The sequence below is a fragment of the Spea bombifrons genome, chromosome 4 (genome assembly GCF_027358695.1).
Source record: "Spea bombifrons isolate aSpeBom1 chromosome 4, aSpeBom1.2.pri, whole genome shotgun sequence".
In the NCBI taxonomy this organism is placed as follows: domain Eukaryota; kingdom Metazoa; phylum Chordata; class Amphibia; order Anura; family Pelobatidae; genus Spea; species Spea bombifrons.
Genome location: NC_071090.1, coordinates 111564274 through 111584266, shown reverse-complemented (window position 1 = coordinate 111584266; position 19993 = coordinate 111564274). Strand labels below are relative to the sequence as shown.

At 41.4% G+C, this 19993-nt stretch overlaps 1 protein-coding gene and 2 pseudogenes across 1 annotated transcript; all 3 read right to left on the bottom strand.

The window, feature by feature from the left end:
* Positions 1-6922: 6922 nt before the first annotated feature.
* On the bottom strand, positions 6923-7861 carry LOC128491759 (olfactory receptor 11L1-like). Its single transcript, XM_053464072.1, has one exon. It carries the CDS (start codon positions 7859-7861, stop codon positions 6923-6925), a length of 939 nt encoding a protein of 312 aa, XP_053320047.1.
* A 1572-nt stretch (positions 7862-9433) lies between these two features.
* Positions 9434-9552, bottom strand: LOC128492994 (uncharacterized; annotated as a pseudogene).
* A 230-nt stretch (positions 9553-9782) lies between these two features.
* LOC128492941 (uncharacterized) lies at positions 9783-9891 on the bottom strand (annotated as a pseudogene).
* Positions 9892-19993: the final 10102 nt, after the last annotated feature.

The following is a 19993-nucleotide window of genomic DNA, read 5'->3' as shown; positions in this document are numbered from 1 at the left end:
CCAGTTAATGTGCGTATCAGCAACTCTATTGGTCGCCAGCAGGGGGCCTCCTGCTGGTGACCAATGAGCACACTACCATATATAGCTAATATATTCTCGGGCAGAATATTCTGCTACTCAATGTAAAACCAACAGAGGGCAGCATTCTGTCCGGAGATATATTAGCCATATGTGGCAGTGTGTTCATTTTCATTTATTAATTATTTAAATAAAATATATTCCCATGATCCACTGGTCTCCCCGCTGCAACAGTTAAATGTCCGCACTCGCAGACATTAATTCTGTCGAACTTGCAAACTCTTTTTTTCTATTTATTTTGGTTTTTTTTTGTATTAAACCATTACACGAAAGGATCATGAGAATATATTTTATTTGAATAAATGCAAATGAGCACACTAGCATATATGGCTAATATATCTTCGGACAGAATGCTGCACTCTGTTGGTTTTACATTGAGTAGCATTGTTCCATATGCTTGAAATCCAGTTATTTATTATGCTACTTAATGTAAAACCAACAGAGGGCAGCATTCTGTCCGAAGACATATGGCTAATATATGTTCGGACAGAATGCTGCCCTCTGTTGGTTAGATACATTGAGTAGCATTGTTCCATATGCTTGAAAGAAATCCAAAGTTATTATGCAACTTAATGTAAAACCAACAGAGGGCAGCATTCTGTCCGAACATATATTAGCCATATGTGGCAGTGTGCTCATTTGCATTTATTCAAATAAAATATATTCCCATGATCCTTTCGTGTAATGGTTTAATACAAAAAAACCCCCAAAATAAATAGAAAAAAAGAGTTTGCAAGTTCGACAGAATTAATGTCTGCGAGTGCGGACATTTAACTGTTGCAGCGGGGAGACCAGCGGATCATGGGGATATATTTTATTTAAATAATTAATAGATGAAAATGAACACACTGCCACATATGGCTAATATATCTTCGGACAGAATGCTGCCCTCTGTTGGTTTTACACTGAGTAGCATAATAACTTTGGATTTCAAGCATATGCTACTTAATGTAAAACCAACAGAGGGCAGCATTGTGTCCGAAGTTATAGTAAGTTATTTATGCTAAGTTAAATGTCCGTACCGGCGACTTTGTTGGTCGCTGGCACTGACATTTAACTGACACAGCGGGGAGACCACTGGTGTCCCTGCTGTGTCAATTAAATGTCCGTACCGGTGACTTTGTTGGTCGCTGGCACGGACTTTTAACTGTTGCAGCAGGGTCCCAGGTTGCTTTATTTTTTTTTTCTGCCTAGCAACTAGTGGTACGGGGCCGTGCGAGTGAGCCTATTGGTCGCTTGCACAGCCCTTTACCCTAGAGATTTCTGCTCCCGTTATCCAACGCAGCATCGCAGGGGTTAACGGGAGCGGAAATCAGGAGTTAAAAAGGCTGTGCGAGTGAGCCCTATTGGTCACCTGCAGGGTCTTCCTCTGGCATCAACCAATTGGTTGATGCCAGAGGAAGACCCTGCAGGTGACCAATAGGCTAACTCACACTGCCCTGTAACCCCTGATGACGAACCTGCAGATTTCCACTTCAGTCAACTCCCGCGATGCTGTGAAGATAAGGTAAGTTAGATGGGGAAGGGACCGGGGAGAATAGTAGACGAAGGCGAAGATTCTTCGTGTGTGAGTCTTCGTCTTCGCCTACGTTTTACCGGCACTGTCTTCTCTTCTTCATGTCTTCGGAACAAACACGAAAACACACTCTTCGTGTTCGTTTTCATGTTCGCCCGAAGACGAATGCACAAGTCTAGTCAGTACCAAGAATCTGTTCCCCACTGTAGCCCAGTGGTGGGAGTTTACTAAAGTAAAGCTGCACTCTTTCTTTCAGGCAAAAGGAAGACTCCAGGCGTGTGAGAGGAAGAGGAAATTCAGACGGCTGCAACGCAAGCTGCAGTCCCTGTTGGACCTCCAACAGTGCGGATGGGACGTGGACGAGGAGCTGGAGGAGACCAAAGAGGGACTGAAAAGGCACTTTGAGGAGGAATCCAAGCAAATCGTCTTCCGTTCCAAGGTGGAGAACCTGGAGAAGGGTGAGAAATGTAACTCTTTCTTGAGAGACATGAGAGACAGCGAAGGTGTGGTATGACAGGGGAAGGAAGAGGTCAAGAAAGTGGTCGTCGACTACTACCGAGATCTCTACTCCCCCAAAGACACAGACCCGGAGGCTGCTGAACGGTTCCTGTCAGGTATTACTAACACCATTGATCCCGCAGGTCGTGCAGCCATGACCGCCCCCTTGACGCTGGAGGAGCTGCAATCTGCCACCAAATCCTTCAGGAAGGGCAGGACACCGGGCAGTGACGGTCTCCCAGCCGAGTTGTACACAACGCTGTGGGACCTCATCGGCCCGGACCTCCTCGACCTGTACGAGGAGATGGTGGTGGAGGGCAGGATGCCCCCCACGCTGAGAGAGGGAATGATCACGATCCTGTATAATCGGAAGGAGGAGAGATGAGACCTGAAAAATTGGCGTCCCATCTCTCTCCTGAATGTGGACTACAAGATCCTCGCCAAGGTACTAGCCACCAGGTTGAAGAAAGTCATTGGGCAAATCGTCCACCCCGACCAGACCTGCGGCATCCCAGGACGCCGGATGGCGGACAGCCTGGCCCTCATCAGGGACACGATCTACTTCATCAAGGACCGCAATGCCCGTGCCGCTCTGGTCACCCTAGACCAAGAGAAGGCATTTGATCGACTGTCTCATGGTTTTATGGGTCAGGTACTGCGGAGGTTTGGGCTGGTGGAGATGTTCTGTTCTTATGCTAACCTGATGTACCTTGATATCCGCAGCTCGGTGCTGGTGAACGGCTGGAAGACTGACCCCTTCCCTGTCCTCTATGGGGTCAGACAAGGCTGCCCTCTCTCACCTCTTCTTTTTTTTCTGTTGTATAGAGCTCTTTGCCGAGTGCATCAGACGGAATCCAGAGATCAGAGTGATCACCGCGCCAGGCAAGAAGGAGATAAAGTGCTCGCTCTACATGGACGACGTGACCATCTTCTGCGCGGATCACCGGTCGGTGAGAGTGCTCGTCCAGACGTGCGAGGACTTCAGCCGAGCTTCAGGCGCAAAGGTCAACTGCCGGAAGTCGGAGACCATGCTGTTCGGGCAGTGGGACCTGACTTCTGAGCCGATCCCGTTTCCCGTCAAAACCGACTTCCTAAAGATCCTGGGAGTCTGGTTCAGCAGAGATGGCGCGGCCCTGAAAAGCTGGGAGGAGAGACTCAACAAAGTAAAGCAGAAATTTGGGCTGTGGAGCCTCAGAGACCTTACCATCGAAGGGAAAGTGCTGGTGCTGCGCAACGAGATTCTTCCCGTGCTGCAGTACGTGGCTCAGGCGTGGCCCCTGCTGGTCACCATTCACCTAGCCATCAACCGAGCAGTTTTCCACTTCATCTGGGGCTCCAAAATGGACAGAGTAAAGCGCGCAGTGATGTACAAGGAACCCGGCAAGGGAGGCAAAGGAGTGCCTGACATCCCTACCATGCTGAGGACCTTCTTTGTGTGCAACTGCGTGCGCAGGACTCTCAGAGACGTAGTGAAAGGCTCTGCTGGAAACTCCATGTCTCGCTTCTTCCTGCTGCCCCTGTGGAGGCAGCTCAAGTGGGAAAAGTGGGACAGCTCCATCCCTTACAATTGGACCATGCCCTGGTTCTACTCGGACGTGGGCAAATTTGTAAGGGAGCACCAACTGGAGGGAGTTAAACCAGACCTGTGGTTACCCCCTGTGATCCACAAGTTCATCAGAGCCAAAGACACTATCGAGAACATCCCAGTGCTCCCTGACGCCACAGCCAAGACTGTCTGGGCTAACGTGTCGTCGAGCAGGCTAACCAACAGGCACAAAGACATTGCATGGATGGCCATTCAGGGAGGCCTCCCCCTAAGGACATTTATGCATGCCAGGGGGCTGTGCAGATATAGACACTGCCCACAGTGCATTGTGGAGGAGGAGACTTTCCTTCACTTGTTCTGGCAGTGCCCGTTTGCACAGGCCTTGTTCAGAGCCCTGGAGCTGGATCTCAAGGACTCTATCGAGAGAAAGTACCTGTCCTACCATTCGGTACTTTACGGACTTTTTCCAGGAACACACACGGAGAGCGCCATTGAGGATGCTTGGCGCCTCATGTGCTGCGTAAAAGACGCTCTATGGTTTGCCAGGAACCGCCTGGTGCTGAGGAGGGAGCAGGTAACAGTCCGTAACTGCCGCAGGCTTATCCACAGCCTGCTGAGAGACTACTCTCTCAAGGACAGTCTAGAGGCTGAAGACTAGCCCCGTTCTCCTCGGCCCCCCTCTACTCTCCCCCTCATCCACCCTGACCATCCCATTTCCCCAGGTTGTTCCACTAATGTGCTAACCATATGTGCCACGTCTGGGAATGTAATTGTACACTGCTTCTACTGAGCTTTCCGTAAACTGAAGTCGTACTGTAACGTGTATTGCCCTGCGCTGCGTCGCAGTACTGCTTATCGTCTATCTGTACCAATGTTACTGATGTAGGTACTTCTGCTAAAACAGGTTGATGTCTGTTTTATCATAATCAGTTTGGTATAATATAAAAAAAAGTATAAGTGTCTTCCAAAAACCCGGTATAGGTATGTGCCAGTAAAAAACAGTGATCCTAATTTCCTATTCTCTGGATTTACATGGTTTTTCCTCCACAGAAACCTGTCAGCTGCCTTTTATGAGGCTGATTGTAATTGATTGAAATTGCAAGCCACAGACATATTTGAAAGCCATAAAAAAGCTGCGGGTAAATGTATGCCTCTTTTATAAACCCTTCCAGGGTATTTGCACCAGCTTGGAATCACATGTGTATGATGATAGATAAAAACAATTACGTGTTTGTGTGGTTGTTGGTGGTGATCATAGCTGCCTTTCAAGCAGTTAACTTGGGTTTGGTTCCCGGCGAATGCCAATCCTCTACAAACATTTCTAAAAGTCACATGGGTTTCTTTTACACAAAAGCTTTCCTATGGCTTTCAAATACGTCTGTAGCTTGCAATATCAGAGTCTCTCAAGTCCAATAAGTCTCATAAAAGGCTGAAGAAAAGACTGAAGCCCCTTCAACGCTACCGGGATGTTCCTGTGATGCATAGCAGACATGCCTTCTCAGCAGGGTCGTTGTGATGAGTTAGTGGTACGGAGCCCAAAAGTTCCCAGGTATGATTTACGTAACGGGAACCAGGGGTCTACTAGGATGTTCCTAGCCATTGCCACATTCCTACAAGATGGGTAGCCATTCCTGTTCTTGGAATGAAGGTGCTCCATAGGGGGAAAAAAGGTATCTCAAAGAACCATATGACCAGTCACGACACAACACACCAATCAGGATGCAAGGGAACAATTTATTATGATTGGGCATGGTGGATATCACTAGTTTATCAGGGTAAAGTAAATTGATTTAGAAAGGAAACAGGAAATGATTTATCTCATCATACATGAGAAAATCATCATGGAAAAATGGTTTCCTTTTAGGGTGCAGGTTGTGGGTATAGATTGTAAGCTCCTCTGAACCAATGAGATACAACACGATAAAATCCTGAGGAACAGATACAACACGGATAAAATCCTAGATATGTGGTATGAAGTGGTAACGGCTGAAGAGAGCTATAAGTCAAGGGCAGAGTACAGATGGTGGTTCAGAAAGTTGTAGAAATTAGACTTGTGCATTCGTCTTCGGGTGAACATGAAAACGAACACGAAGAGTCTGTTTTTTTGTTTGTTCCGAAGAAACGTAGAAGAGAATACAGTGCCGGTAAAACGTAGGCGAAGACGAAGACTCACACACGAAGAATCTTCGCCTTCGTCTACTAATCTCCCCGGTCCCTTCCCCATCTAACTTACCTTATCTTCACAGCATCGCGGGAGTTCACTGAAGCGGAAATCCGCAGGTTCGTCGTCAGGGGTTACAGGGCAGTGCGAGTGATCCTATTGGTCACCTGCAGGGTCTTGCATGCAGGTGACCAATAGGCTCACTCGCACGGCCTTTTTAACTCATGATTTCCGCTCCCGTTAACCCCTGTGATGCTGCGTTGGATAATGGGAGCAGAAATCCGTAGGTTAAAGGGCCATGCAAGCGACCAATAGGCTCACTCGCACGGCCCCTTACCAATAGTTGCTATGCAGGAGAAAAAAAAACCTGGATCCCTGCTGCAACAGCTAAAAGTCAAATCAAAGCAGATATATGTAAATGGGTGCAGATTTATTAAGCGTTCATGATGCAAGGGTCAGACTTTACATCCTGTAGTGGAGGGTATTGGGAGCCAGTGGTGGAATTAGCATAACGGGGCAGCTGATGAAGAGAAATAAGATGAGAACATTACTTTGGTGGATATGTTTAGAATGAATTGGACTGGCGAAAGGCAGGAAGGGGGACCATTTATTACGGAGTATCAGAAGGATGAATTAGTATTTTAATATTGTCTTGTATGAGAAAAGGACCAATTCCAGAGATATTTTGTAGGGGGCAGTGGCAGGATTTGAGGTGCCGCTGGATGTGAAAGATGAAAGAGAGTCGACTGGAATGTAGCACCGTGGCAGTGAACTTGGACCTTTGGGTAGACTGATGGACTCTCTATAGAGGGCAATCACTAGAATCTTGAGATGTTGATCTTCAGGTGGTGGGATGTCATCTAGGATGAAACCTCAGACAGACAGTTATGGATGTAAATTTGAAAAAAAGGAAGATAGAAAGTAAATTACTTTTGTGTCAGGGTTTATTTTTTTATATTTGATGGTCCGTTTCTTTGGGCTGAAATTTAGGTTCAATGGCTTTGCTGATCATTGCTAGATGGAACTGTGAACATATTAGAAAGGAGAATTCTGCCCAAACGACAATACAGTACATAATTTAATATAATGTGACATATTTTCCATCCCATAGAAGACATTTTACTTATTTACTATTTTTTAACCTGCGGACACAGTTTTTAATGGCTTCTTTGATGTCGTTGTTTCTCAAGCTGTAGATGATCGGGTTCATCATTGGAGTCAACACTGTATACATTAAGGATAAGACTTTGCTGACATTCAATGATTTTCCTTTGGCTGGAAGCATATAAATCCCTATCAGGGTCCCATAAAATATGGAGACTACAGTCAGGTGAGAACTGCAGGTGGAGAAGGTTTTCCATCTTCCACTCTTGGAAGAAATCCTAAGAACAGCAAGGACAATATATGCATAGGAAACTACAATAACAAACAACGGAAAAACAGCCACCGGTATACTCAATACGAGAACTTCTATCTCAATAAACGTAGTATCTGAACACGAAAGATCAAGTATTGGAGCTAAATCACAAAAGAAATGGTCAATGGTATTTGGTCCACAAAACTGAAGTTGAGTTATTGAGACTGTGTCAGTCAGCACCGCAAAAAGACTTGATAACCAAGATATGGAAACCAACCTATTGCGAAGCACAGGGCTCATCAGATAATTATAGTGCAGAGGGTAACAGATGGCCAGATACCGGTCGTAAGCCATTACAGACAAAATTAAGCATTCTGAAGTTTCTAAACTAGCAAAAAAGTAAAACTGAACAAAGCACCTCGAAAAGGACATAGTCCCTCCGTCATGCCATATAATCCACAGGGCTTCAGGAATAATATTTATAGTCAGAAATATGTCACATAGGGAGAGGTGTGTAAGGAAGAAGTACATCGGAGAATGTAAAGCCTTGTTGGATACAACCAACCATATGATAAGAGCATTTCCGGATAACGTTACAAGATGGAAGATCAGAAGTAAGAGAAAGACGGGTATCTTGAAGCTTTGAAGACCTTGAAATCCCAGGAGAATGAACTCGGTGACCGTGGTCTGGTTCTTCCCAAACATTACCCGCAGAGATGTTTTCCTCATTTCATGGAAGACTGGAATATATAATTATCGATCAACTAGTGAATTATTATTATTAATTATTACTATTATTATTAGGATTCACAAGGACATATATGGAGGACCTAAACCTCTTACCATGGATTATCATCACAGTATAAAAATATTTGTACGAGGTTACCATATATTGAAATGATTAAAGGGCTATTCTAGCTCCACTGCTGAATTTAATAATAATTATTATTAATAACAATATTTTTGACAATATTAATAACAATATATATATATATATATATATATATATATATATATATATATGTTAATGTGCCTATAAACCAATTATATTTTGCTAATCATATACAGCTCTTTTGTATAAATAATAAAATTCACACATCTTACTCTACTTAAAGTATTACTTTTTCAAACCAAGGAAAAGCTTTGTTACAAATTGAATTATAATTAGAGATATTTGAGCTATTTAGAAGTAAGTACAGTACATAATAAATGTTTTCCGTGGCCATCCACCACAGGGTAGATAATAGATATTATCACTGACAATACCGAGTCACCCACCTGTATTTGTGCAAACAAGGGACATCCAACAAATCAAACAGCTTCTCTAAAGTCAATTCATGAATTCAATATAATTTTTATTTCCCTTTTATTGGTTTGTCTTAATCTACATTTATCGTAAGAAGTGCTGCATAAATTGCTGAAAGAATAAAAAAAAAGATAATAAAATAAGGAAATAAAATAAAGAAATAATAAAGAAAATAAAAGATAATAATATAAATAATAATGATAATAATAATAATAATAATCTGATAATCAAGGTATAAGAAAAAAATATGAATCACAATATTTAGCAGGCATTACGATGATGACTTTTATATTTAACAATATTGTTTTGAACTGAAAAATATGGTAAAAAAATGTAAATCTTACTTACAAGGCTGCTCCGAAGAGATAGTGAGGTTTGTCCAGCTCAATGCGGCTGTAGCGGATATGTCTTATATTATTTCATGGAAGTGGACTGGATGGAACTTTCATCAGAACCACAGAAACCCGAAACAGCCAAAAACACCCAACAGAATCTTTATTCACTTCAAAGAAGTAAAGGATGTGATGTTTGATCCTTATTTATAAGATTCTCCAACGAGCATTTTCCCACATCTACTGACTTTCAAAATCTGTTGAGAATAACAGGAGATTCCCTAAAGTGTACTGACTAACGAAAAGAGAGACATGATACAGTAATAATAATAATAATAATGATGATGATAGATAGTAATAATAATAATAGATAATAAAAATCACAACATATACAGTACATATGGTGGAGGGGACCTGGTGGCGGTCATCTGCTTCTTTCTGGAGAAAGTGTTTAGCTGTACGTATTTGATACCCATCAAAGTTTTAAATTCATAACATACTGTGCTTGTCACACAAAGAGAATTATAAGCCCTGGGACAGGACAGAGAAGGTGAGAAGGTTCAAATAAGGGGTTAAAGCTTTGATGATGAGCAAGAAACACGTGGCAAAAAGCTCTTCCCGGACTGTGAGAAAAGAAGAAGCCTACAACACCTGGTATTCCCAGGCGGTCTCCCATCCAGGTACTAACCAGGCCCAACCCTGCTTAGCTTCCAAGATCAGATGAGAGCGGGCGCTGTCAGGGTGGTTTGGCATCAGGTGTGAAAGTGTTTTGTTTTACTTCTCTTATTCTGCTGCTGCTGCTGCTGCTGCTGCTGCTGCTGCTGCTGCTGCTGCTGCTGCTGCTGCTGCTGCTTGTCGTCACACAGAGAGAATTATAAGCCCTGGGACAGGACAGAGAAGGTGAGAGGGTTCAATATGGGCTTAAGGCTTTGATGATGAACAAGAAACACATGGCAAAAAGCTCTCCCCGGAATGTGAGAAAAGAAAAAGCCTACAACACCTGGTATTCCCAGGCGGTCTCCCATCCAGGTACTAACCAGGCCCAACCCTGCTTAGCTTCCGAGATCAGATGCTTTCAGGTTGGTACAGCCACAGGTGTGAGTGTATTTTGTTCTACTCCTCTTCTTCTGCTGCTGCTGCTGCTGCTGCTTGTCGTCACACAAAGAGAATTATAAGCCCTGGGACAGGACAGAGAAGGTGAGAAGGTTCAATAAGGGTTTAAAGCTTTGATGATGAACAAGAAACGCTGCGAAAAGCTCTCCCCGGACTGTGAGAAAAGAAAAAGCCTACAACACCTGGTATTCCCAGGCGGTCTCTCATGCAGATACTAACCAGGCCCAACCCTGCTTAGCTTCCGAGATCAGACGAGATCGGGCGCTATTTTTGATAGGCAGGTCTGGTACACGAAGGGTAAGCGTAATCAGGATAGCCGGTTCTGGTACACGAAGGGTTAACAGGGATAGCAAAAGAAAGCACGTCTCCCGCACACACCGATGGTTAAAGAATGTTTGGGCTGCATAGTTTGGCAACAACCCATGAAAGGCAGTTTCTTTAAAAAAAAAAAAAAATAAATAATTGCCGTATGAAATAAATCAATAAAACTCTATAAAAAGGATATATTTCAGAAACTATCCCTCTATAATAATTAGCGAAATTCCCTTCAAATATTGATGAACGAAATTCTGGAAAGTATTAACATAATAATAATAATAATAATAATATATAATATTAGACTATTAGAATATAGTGGCTGTTAATCAGCAATATCAGAAATGTATTTCAACTATCAGATAAGGAGGCTTTGGGGGGGGGGGAAATATTACCAGTCGTTCCCTTTCCTCAACATTGCTGATGCTTGAAGCCATCATAGATTATAGCACAAAATAATAATAAAAAAATAAAAATTGCATTACACATGTATGGTATAATATATCTTACCTAACTCTCATTACACTCAATTCCAACAAATGTGTATCTATAGCTACCTGTATTAATTATACTTTTTTTTAACCGAAATATGAAATATCATTTATAATGATATTAAAAATCCATAAATATCAATTGTGTAAAAAACAGTTTGTTTCCTTTTCCACGCATCTATCAATCAGCATCTAAATCCATAGAAATCAATAATAATCAATAGCTATGAATAACCTTCCATTCTATGAAGTATGGCCCAAAACCATCTCTAACCATATCTTCATTTGCATCTAATACATACAAATCAATAATAAGCATTATCCATAATTAATGCAGCATTAATTGATGAACCATATCAATCTTCATCAATATAAATACATAATCGATACTAATCAATACCCATCAAGTCTCCATTCCAATAAAAGGTGTCTATAAATATCCTCAACCATATCTATCTTCATGAATCCCTATCTGCATCTAAATGGACAGAGACAAATAATAATTAATAACAACAAATACCCGTTAATAATTACTAATTCCAATAAAAAATGTGTCTAAAATGATGCCTAACTGCCCCTATCTCCATCAATAACTATTTGCATTTAAAAGACATAGAAATAAGTACTAATCAATATCAATAAGCATTATCAACAACCATCCATTCCAATAAGTATGGCCAGAGATTATCCAAAACCAAATCTATTTTCATCAATACCTGTCTGCATGTAAATACATAAAATTCAATGCTAATCAATAATACTCATCAACAACCCTACATTTCAATAAATACGTGTCTAAAATTATCCCGAACCATATCTTCATCAATATCTATCTGCTTCTAAATGAAAAAAATAAATACAAATTAAATAATACCCAAAAACCCTGCATTTCAATGAGAATCTAAATGTTTCTCTATTTATATCTTCCTTTATATTAGCATCGAAATGCATAGAAATTAATACTAATCAATATCTGTCAACAACCCTCCATGCCAATACATGTGTTCTAAAATCACCCCGAACCATGTCTATGTTCATCTTTTTCAATAACGATCTGCAAATAAATTAAAAAAACCCACTAATAATAATGAATTCCATCAATAACCCTCCATCCCAATAAATAATTGTCTAAAAATACACCTAACCGAGTCTATCTTTAGCTCCGGACATTGCAGTCAATTCTTATCAATAATAATCAAATAATCAAATTTCTCCTAACCATATGTATCTTTTTAAATACCGTATTGGCCCGAATATAGGCCGTACTTTTTTCCCCCACTTTAAGACTTTAAAGTGGGGGTGCGGCCTATATTCGGGGTCTAGCGCCCGACACCCGGGACATGCAGTCCCAGGCGCCGGGCAGGCAGCGGGGTTAGGATACAGATCCCCCGCAGCGGTGCAGGGGACCTGTATCCTACTGTCTGATACGCTCAGACAGCCTCCCCTGCCAGCACTTCCCACGGGGGGAGTACCGGCACGGGAGGTTGTCTAAGCGCATCGCACGGACGTTCACCGGCAGCGTCGATGCGCCGTTGCCGGTGAACGTCCGCACAATGCATTTTAACCCCCCCGACTTACCAGGGCAGACTCCCGGGTGTCTTGCAGGGCCGGCGGAAGACACCTACGCAATTCGCGTATACAACTTCCGGTGCCGGCACTTCTGCTGAGTGCCGGCACCGGGAGTTGTATACACGATGTGCATAGATGTCCCCCTCCGGCCCCGTAAGACACCCGGGAGTCTACTCTGGTAAGTTGGGGGGGGGGACAGAGTGGCAGCATATCTCGTGGGGGGGGAGAGAGGACAGAGTGGCAGCATATCTCGGGGGGGGGAGAGGACAGAGTGGCAGCATGTTTTTTGTTGCTTTTTTAAAGAAAAAAACTTTTTCTTTAAAAAAGCACCAAACTTTTAGGGTGCGGCCTATATACGGGGACGGCCTATATCCGAGCCAATACGGTATTTATTTGGAGGTTATGGGACACAACATGCCCATTCCCCTTTACCAAACTTGAAATTTTCTAATTTTATTTTGTGAGGCCTATGTCTCATTTGGGACTGTTTAGCAGCCAACCAGCTCAAAATACCCCCCCCCCCACAAAAATATATATTTTTGGAGAGAAGACAACCCACAAGAAGCATTTGTACACTTATCATATAATTCATTTTCTTTTCTTTTTTTCATCAAACATTCAATGATTGTTTTAGGAATGTTTGCACAACTGCAGAGAAACCCACCAAAATGTGTTCAGCTGCATCTCCTGATTACGGAGCAGGTCGAGAGTTTTTATGGGTTTTGGAAGTTAAAAGGCCCAATTTTCCTAATTTTATTTTGTGATGGCTTTGTCTCATTTTAGGAGCCCAGCAGTTCAAAATACCCCCGGATTACAGAAATACTTCATATGTATGTTTTTGTATATTTTTGAAATCCACAGGGAGCACTACATGACCACATGGAGCCTACCCCTGCTGGCCACGGCCAGGACTACCAGCAAACACCGTGAGTGGTCCCACTGACGTCGGGGGGGGTCCTACTTACGTCATGAGACACATTCCCATTTAGTGGAAATGGGCAGGGAATGAACCCCAAGACCTGGAGGATTCGGGTGTTGAGAAGTGGGAGACATGAGAACCAGAGAAGTGTCGCTACTCTTGCTCCCTCCTAGAGATGTACATGACATGCTTATTTCACTAGGCAACAGCACACCGAATTATGTAAGGTAGCCACACAGAACATAAAGGGTTAAATGATGGCACACTGCATCACTAGATGACAAAAGAGCCATTTTCACAAGTATGCCAACTTTTTGCTTTTCTCGTACGCTCTTAGACACATTTGCGGGCCAAAAACTCTCATCGTCCTTATTATCAGCGCAGCTGTAAGAAAAAATAAAAATAAAATATGTGGGTGCAGGGTATTTTTTCTTATTTTTATTGTTTATGTGTTTTATTGTGTGTTAATGTTATTCATTTTATTTGCAGGTTGGGGGGGGCATACATGATGGTCGGTGCCACAATGTCTAATCCCCTGCATGACAGCTGTTTTTACTTCTTATTAGCCGGAAACCTGCTGGCACTCTTTCTTTTGCATTTATTTATTTAGTTTTTTTACTTTTCTGAGGCACTCACTTTATATGAATGGAGCATCATGTTCATTGAGAATGCAATGCTTTATTTCTTTCTTATTTTTTTTTTTTGTCTTTCTTATTTTTTTTTTTTGTCTTTCTTATTTTTTTTTTGTCTTTCTTATTTTTTTTTTGTCTTTCTTTCTTATTTTTTTGTCTTTCTTCTTTTTTTTCTTTCTTTTTTTTTCTTTCTTTTTTTTCTCTCTTTTTTTCTTTCTTTCTTTTTTTTCTTTCTTTCTTTTTTTTCCTTTTTTTCTGCAATTCTTTTGTCTAATTGATGGCTATGGGCTGACAGTTTGGTATAACAGGTAACATAGATATAGGAAGGCACAGATTGCATTAGGATTGCCGTTGGTTTCATGGTCATTGTATCATACAGAAAAGTTCCATTTCACTTGGAAATTCATTCTCTGATGGTGTAACAGACACGGGAGATTCCGCAATGCAAACAAACCGGATTAATTGATCCCAATACAGACCGATCAGCGCAGGAGGCCACTCGGGGATCTGCTTGTGTATCATTAGTAATTGTTTCTTGTTTCTAAAGTCTAAACTCTAACGAGCTGCTAATTTGTAACGTCCTCGTTTGAACTAAGTGGAAATCTCCAAAGGGAATCGTGGGAACAAAGTGAATTCAAAGCAGAGCTGTGTGCGATTAACCATTCAACGTGCTTCATGTTTTAAAATATCAGATCTGTATTGATTTCTATTGTGAGATTTCAGGCCAATGTACAGTAGATGATGATAGTGAAATTATAGATTTTTATTTCATAGGAACATCAAATTAGACAGCAGATAGGAACCATTCGGCCCATTTGGTCTGCCCATAGTGCTTTCCTTGCACAATTCATAAAATCAGAAGTTATGAAAATAATCTCTTAATGACAAAGGCATTTTACACTTATTGACAACAGGATTTTCAGCATGCTATGTCCTTGTCCAACCATAATATCCTTCTTGCTCATTCGCAAATTATGAATATATATATATAAATAATATATCCATATATAAAGTGGATATAGAGGTAAAAGGTGATCATTGTTGACCTTATTTGCATTTGCCTACCCAGAATCCCTTGTGGCAGCACCATGAGATTTCTGAGGGAACAACAAACCTTCTGGCTTGTCTGGTGTCTGTAGATGAGTGTTTAATAATTCTTCTACTACCGCTAAATTTAAATGGAAGGGTTTTCCATCACCTTTACTCACCATAACTTATGTAATGGTATTTCTTGTGCTACCCCAAGCCTCAAGTGCTGATATGAGAAAGCCTTGACTTTTCTGGTTGTTTTTGGGGTTCTAATGCCCGGTCCTTGGTTCTAGACTGGGTGCTGTGTACTGGCTGTTAGTGTGGATCTAAGGGCCCTGTACCTCATTATGTGTGACATGCTGATGTTTAATAATGCTTCTACTACCCCTTTAATTTTAAGCGGAAGGGTTTTCTGTCACTTTTACCCACCATAACTTATGTAATGGTATTTCCCATGCTACCCCAAGCCTAAAGTGCCTCATGCTGACTTGTCCCGTTTAGGATCTGGTGGTTATTGCAGCTCTTACCTGAGTTTTGTCCAAAGTCTTTTACTTTGGGCAAGTACTTTCAAGGAGTTCATGTATAAGATGGATAAAGAAGCACAAGGTGTTTACTGTTGCCCTTATTTGCATGCGCCTTCCCAGAATCCATTGTGTTTGAGGCAGCACCCTGAGATTTCTGAGGGAATAACAAGCCTTCTGGTGTAATGCTTTTATTATCCCCAGCCTTACTACCCCCCAGAGTGGCGATCTAGTTGCTGCATCTCTTATCTGAGTTTTGTCTAAAGTCTGTCCTGTACAGCGGGCAATTGCTCTCAAGGGATCCATGTATAAAGTGGATATAGAGGCAAAAGGTGATCTTATTTGCATGCGCCTACCCAGTGTCCTTTCTGGTTGTGGTAGCACCATGAGATTTCTGAGGGAAGAACAAGCCCTCTGGCTTAATGCTTCTACTACCCCCTTAATTTTAAGTAGAAGGGTTTTCCATCACCTTTACCCACCATAACTTATGTAATGGTATTTCTTGGCTACCCCAAGCCTCAAGTATTAAGCTAGTATCACAACCTCATGCTGATAAGTACCATTAAGGATGAAACAGCTGTCAATGAGTGGTGAGCTGACTAATACATCCGTGTATAAAGTAGATATAGAGGCAAAAGGTGATTATTGTTGACCCTACCCAGAATCCCTTGTGGTTTTGGCAGCACCATGGGATTTCTGAGAGAAAAACGAGCCGTCTGGTGTCTGTAGATGAGTGTTTAATAATGCTTCTACTACCCCCTTCATTTTAAGTCAAAGGGTTTTCCCATCACCTTTACCCACCATAACTTATGCAATGGGATTTCTCATACTACCCCAAGCCTCAAGTATTAAGCTAGTATCACAACCTCATGCTGAGGGGTCCCGTTAAGGATCGATGAGTGGTGAGCTGGCTATTGCGGCTCTAGCCTGACTTTAGTCTGAAAGCTGTTATTTTCAAGGTTCCATGTACAAAGTGGATATAGAGGTGAAAGGTGGTTTTTGTTGGCTTTATTTGCATGTGCCTACCCAGAATCCCTTGTGGTTGCTGCAGCACTTCTACTACCACTCCTTTAATTTTAAGTGGAAGGGTTTTCCATCACCTTTACCCACCGTAACTTATGCAATGGTATTTCTTGTGCTACCCCAAGCCTCAACTATGACTATCCTATATTTCGTTTGACCCCCTCGTTTCCTGCTGTTACCTCTGTTTTCCACCCCGTATGTCGATATCCTGCCTGTCTCCATACCCTGCTGCTTTCAAAGGGTTAAATATGATGCCCTCTAGTCTGTCTTAATTGCATAATTGCATTTGTTAGCCAAGGTGTGAAACATCTGCCTCCTGTATGCATTCACCTTATCTGACCACTTGTGAGGCAGCCCTATAAATTCCCGGGCATCACTTACAGCTCATATGCTTGGGATTTCCTATATTTTGTCAGTTTTACAAATAAAATATAGAGAGGCGGTGAATTCATAGATTTTTTTTAAAACAATTTGAATTTTAAAACTCGCTGAGCCCTCTATGCCAGAGGAACGGAATGGAGGTAGGAAAAGGCATGTGATCAGGACTACTCCTCTTTAAAGAGTTATTTTTGGTACATTGACCCCTTATTGCAGTAGGTAGTGGGAGATAGAATAGATAGAGTTGATATCAGCAAAGTTTTTTTATTAACTCTGTCCATCCCACTGGGTACTTGATGAACATGAGGGGTAGGTGTGGGGTTGGTGCATTGCTTTCATTGAGTATATTATATAAATGGCCCCTCTCGCTGAGCAGGGAATGTAAAAGTAGCCCCAAAGTAAGGTGTTTTAACTCCTACACCATCATGCATGGGATGGGAGAAGGGGGGGGGTATCGTTAGTCGCTGGAGAGGGTAGAACAGGGGTATCACCAAATCTGCCCTCCACACAAGACGGTAACATGACATAGGGGTCGATTCACTATGATTTCAACTGGTAAGTTCAAGTTAAGCATTAAGAAACACGCTAACCCAATTTTTTTATTTTATTTTTTGTGTGAATAAAGGTGGGGGACTCTATGAGTACCATTACCAAATCATGAAGAACTCTGAGACAAATTCAAGAGCTGTCCTTTTATAAATTTATATTGACGAAAGGATCATGGGAATATATTTTATTTGAATAATTCATAAATGCAAATGAGCACACTGCCATATATGGCTAATATATGTTTGGACAGAATGCTGCCCTCTATTGGTTATACATTGAGTGGCATTGTTCCATATGCTTGAAATCCAAAGTTGTTATGCTACTTAATGTAAAACCAACAGAGGGCAGCCTTCTGCCCGAATATATATTAGCCATATATGCTAGTGTGCTCATTTGCATTTATTCAAATAATATATATTCCCATGATCCTTTCGTCTAACAATTTAATACAAAAATCCCCCCTAAATAAATAGAAAAAAAAATTCGACAGAATTAATGTCCGCGAGCGTGGACATGTAAATGTTGCAGCGGGGAGACCAGCGGTGTCCCCGCTGTTAAATGTCCGTACCAGCGACTTTGTTGCAGGGGAGATTAGTAGTCGAAGACGATCACGGAGCTTCTTTGTTGTGTGTGTGTTTTTGTTTTTGCCTATGTTTTACTGGCACTGTATTCTCGTCTACGTGTCTTTGGAACGAACACAAAAATGGACTCTTCGTGTTTGTTTTCATGTTTGCCCAAAGACCAATGGACAAATCTAATAAAAAGCAGAGTTATTGAAATTGTGCCAGCCTTTAGTAGAAGTGTACTATTTTCTTTTGTCATCGATGTGTATATAGTGTGTGAAATTGTAACGTTGTCAGACCCGCCTGCTTCTGTGCAGATCTCCCTGCAGCTGCTTGTATGCAGAGTCAACTTTTTTACGTTCAAAGAAGTCTGTGGTCATCACAACATTTGATTTCCACAACAATACCATACGAAATAGTGGTATCTAAAGAAAGCCCCGTTTGTCCTGAACACGGGCACCGGAAAAAATTTGACAGCCTTTGCCCCAAAGTGTACTACAAGTAAGAAACAGTCTTGTCATTAATGGGTTAAATGCTGAAACGTTACTCTTTGACATATCTCTGTCCCATGCATATTTAAATTTACTCACTGTATGAACCTTCGCGGCTTCTGCTGGGATGTTATCGCCCTACCGGTGCAGTAAAAAAATAGAAACAAAATTGAGCTTATTATAATTTTTTTTTAAAAAATGTCATTAAAGACATATGCAGAAGAATAAGACAATGTTGTGTGTTATAAAATTCTACAAATAAAGCCAATATTGTGTACAATTGCACACAATTACAATGAGTTAAAAATGTTGCTAAATATTAAAACTTTTATATTATTAATTATCTTATTTATTATTCATTATATTATTATTATTATTATTATTATTATTGTTTTTTTATTATTATGTTTTATTATTTAGAATGTGAAAAAGAGAGTGTGAACTATGTTCTTTGTCATAAAATAAAAAAACATACATTTATATCATCATTTCCGAATTTTTTTATTTTTATTTTTCTTTATTTTTTTTTTTTTTAAATATAGCTGGAAAAAAAATATTCCGTATCTGATGAACACTCCTACAGATAAAAAAAACAACTTGGTTTAGTTATTTTCCCTTTTCTAAATGAGTACATTTTGGTTGTTCTTTTTATTTGCATTTTATTTATTAATTTTACAAATTTACATCATATCTAATTAAAAATGTTCCTTCTCTGGAAGTAGCAAATACTGGTCCCTCGTGTTCCTACCCGTGCATTTTACAAAAGGTATAAAAACCCACGGAGTGCGTAAAGGCAAATTCATTGAGCCCGTATTCTGTCTGCCGGATACTCTCAGAAAATACCCCCCCCCCACTTCCTTTATATTCATCGGGCGTAAAAATTCCTCATATTACATTCCTGATGGTAAGTTTACCAATGACTTTTTGAAGCTGATAATGATCATTGAAAACATGATATTGATGGAGATTTTTATTGTTTTTCTAGTAGACAATGGGCTCGTTTAGGCGTTTGCTGAGCAGGTGGGCATACAGATTCTGTATGTAGGGACGTATAATTTGAATATAGCTCTATGTTATATGTTATCTATTGGGGGATCAGTTGTTTACACCCACCAGCCATAACATTATGAGCGCTGACAGGTGGAGTGAGTAACACGGATAATCTTGTTATCATGGCGCCTGTCAGTGGGTGGGATGGAGTAAACATTTCGTCCACAAAGTTTATGTGTTAGAAGCACGAAAAATGGGCAAACGTAAGGATCTGAGTGACTTTGACAAGGGCCAAATGGTAAAGGCGAGAGGACTGGGTCAGAGCATCTCCAAAACTGCGGCTCTTGTGGGGTGTTCCTGGTCTGCAGTGGTCAGAGGAAGGAAAAGTGACAGGGTCATGGGTGGCCTAGGCTCATTGATGCACGTGGGTGGCGAAGGCCGGCCCGTGCGGCCAAATCCAACAGACAAGCTGCTGGAGCTCAAAATGCTGAAAAAGGTTCATGCTGGCAATAGAAGAGGGTGGCTGGTCTGAAGAATCACTTTTTCTTTTACATCAGGTGGATGGCCGGGCGCGCCGCTTACCATGAGAACGCGCGGCACCAGGATGCATCCATGG